Genomic DNA, 2834 nt, shown 5'->3' on the forward strand with positions numbered 1-2834 from the left:
AGTACTATACTATTCCTGAGGTTAGGAATTAACGTGTTCTACAAAGCATAAAGAAAGATAAGCGCTAAATTGGGACTCCGAAAGTCGGTCACCCGTCATCAAATTTTTGAATTAGTCTTTGTTTAACCAAACTAAATGCAATATGGACTAATTTGCACTTTCGCCACAAATTCACAGCATAACTATCTTTTTATTTAAAAAAGATAGTTGCAATAAATGCAGTAACTAAAATTAAAAAAAAAAAAACTTTTTAGGGATAATAAGTAAAGTAAAACTTTTATCGTGAAAGATTTTACTGTTATCTGTTACGATGTTCTAACTATCATCTTCCACGAGATTTGAACGGGACTAAAACGTGCCTGCACCCTTAATCAAACTTAGATATTTTTTGTTTTAATTTAGTAACTACGCATATTCAGAAACTATTGTAAGAAATATAAATAAGCATGAAATAATATTTGTACATAAATAATTACTATTCATGTTTATGAAGAAAGCCGTTTATTACCTAATTACTAAAATACTACACGTAGCACGATTCAGCACGGAAAATAGCATAGGCGCCACGAACTTTAAAACGATGCTTACGTAAATTGTTTCGAAGCTTTCGTGTCAATCGCAGCGGCGCTAAGAAATCTTATAAGCTCATAAGTCACGGGCGGGGCGGGGTATGGAGGCTGCGCCGGGGACGAAGGCTGGGGCAGGGGTGCGCGCGCGCCGCTCGACCGGGGGGCGGGGGGAGAGGTGACAACCACTCGTTACGTGTATCCCAAGCCAGTTATTAAAAACGTCTCGACGCGAGCGGTGTGCCGCCCTGTAATTATCCAGTTGAACGTTCTTACGCTACGTTGTCAACACCGGAAATGCAATACGTGGATCCGCCCGCGCAACAGGTCCGTCCGCCCGCCTACGCCTACTATTATACTATTTTGATGATTTAATACCTTGCGTGTAACGAAGTATATTAATTATTGTTTCGCATAAAATTACAAACGAAGCAAATTAAATAATAGTTTTTTTTTTATAAAGTTATAGTGTTAGTTATTCATCTTATAAATTCTAATCGTGTGCAATTAACTGAAACTTATCCTTTGTGTATAAAATTTAAAAGTTTAATCTTAAAGTGTCGTGATAGTAATTTTTTGTTCTGTCTTTACAGATGATGAATGTAATGAGCGGCTACGCTTGTGGCTACGGCCGTAGCGATGCACTATCGCCAGCGTCCGATTTGTCATCATGCAGTAGTGCTTCTTCGGGTGCTTGGTGCGGCACTGCATGGCGAGAGTTACCGCCTTATCCACAATACACCCCGTATTGGCCACCAACGACCGCCACCGCCACAGAGGACGCCCGCGAATTACAGAGGCGATGCGCGAAGTGCCGTTGTCCGAACTGCTTGACTGAAGCCGCAGGTTTTGGACCTAACTACGGCAAGGATGGTGCGAAACGTGAACACGTTTGCCATGTCCCCGGTTGCGGCAAAGTTTATGGAAAAACATCGCACTTAAAGGCCCATCTCCGTTGGCATACCGGTGAGCGCCCCTTCGTGTGTAACTGGCTGTTTTGTGGAAAACGTTTCACACGTTCCGACGAATTGCAGAGACACCTGCGCACCCACACCGGAGAAAAGCGATTCGCGTGTCAATTGTGCACGAAACGTTTTATGCGCTCCGATCATCTAGCGAAACATGTGAAAACTCACGCTAACGTGACGAGAAAATCGAAGAAATCTAAAGAGGACGATAAAGCTGATTCGCCGAAACCTAGTGAGGAAAAAGTTGATCAAAAGCAGCCGCTAAACGAAGTTTCTATTCCGCATTCAGTGTCAATCGGGAGTTCTAACTTTGGAACAGTAAATACTGCGCCAAAGCAGATGCTGAATTATGCTACAGTGGCACCTCAAATGATGCACGGTACTCCAGCTAGTTATAACAACAGTGCTGTGTTTGGAAGTGGTAGTGTCATTTACGGAAGCGGTTGGTGTCCGGAGGTACGTCAGGAGTCTTACTACGCTCGTCCGCCTGCAAGAGACCCCCGGTTCTACCAACAATACGCTTCACCGCTTACGGCGTACCAGTGCGGTTCGAAGGACAACTACACCATGTTCCAAGGACATTATAACTTACAGCCGCCGGTAGCGATTGGGCAATAATTCAAAAATGTTCTGTGTATGTGCCTTAAATCTAACATAAACAATAGAGTGTGAACAAATACCAATTCGTTAGTATTAAGTACCTACGTAGTAAGTGTTAATTTTAAGTTACCAGAAATTAAAATGTGATGTGCCTTGACAAATGTATATTTTTTTACTTTTTTAATAAAAGTTTTACAATCGATGGTTTTTGTTTTCTTGATCTAATCTAAGTTACTACGTCATTATTATAATTTAGCATGGGTAAGAAAAATCTGTGAATTCTCATTTTGAAATAATTTATTCAATTTTATTAATTATTTAATTTATTTTATCATTAATTAATTCGTATCGTATTATGACCATATTTCTTACATGAATCTGTACAACTCTATTGACTTAAAATTAAGTAGTAAAGCAATATTTTTATAAAATGTTACGTGGTAGTATTTAATATTTATTTATTTTCAATTATTTATTATCAAATTGCTCTTTAATACATGTACTATCAAAGTGTTATTTATTACCTGTTTTACTGTTATTTGTAACTAGATAAAAAGTAAACAAATGACAGGTTTGCACTCATTTCAAAGCCGCATTGAGGTTTTAAATTCATGACGCTTATTTTTTACTTATGATAAACTAAAATAAAGACGTGGTAAAAGTTAGAGTAAAGAAAAAAGCGCAGCCCGCTACAACTCCG

The 2834-nt window shown here is 39.1% G+C and overlaps 1 protein-coding gene across 1 annotated transcript; it reads left to right on the forward strand.

The window, feature by feature from the left end:
* Positions 1-863: 863 nt before the first annotated feature.
* LOC120624706 (transcription factor Sp9-like) lies at positions 864-2152 on the forward strand. The gene is made up of 2 exons (XM_039891387.1): positions 864-893; positions 1160-2152. Exons 1-2 carry the CDS (start codon positions 864-866, stop codon positions 2150-2152), a joined length of 1023 nt encoding a protein of 340 aa, XP_039747321.1.
* Positions 2153-2834: the final 682 nt, after the last annotated feature.

The sequence above is a fragment of the Pararge aegeria genome, chromosome 6 (genome assembly GCF_905163445.1).
Source record: "Pararge aegeria chromosome 6, ilParAegt1.1, whole genome shotgun sequence".
Lineage (NCBI taxonomy): Eukaryota > Metazoa > Arthropoda > Insecta > Lepidoptera > Nymphalidae > Pararge > Pararge aegeria.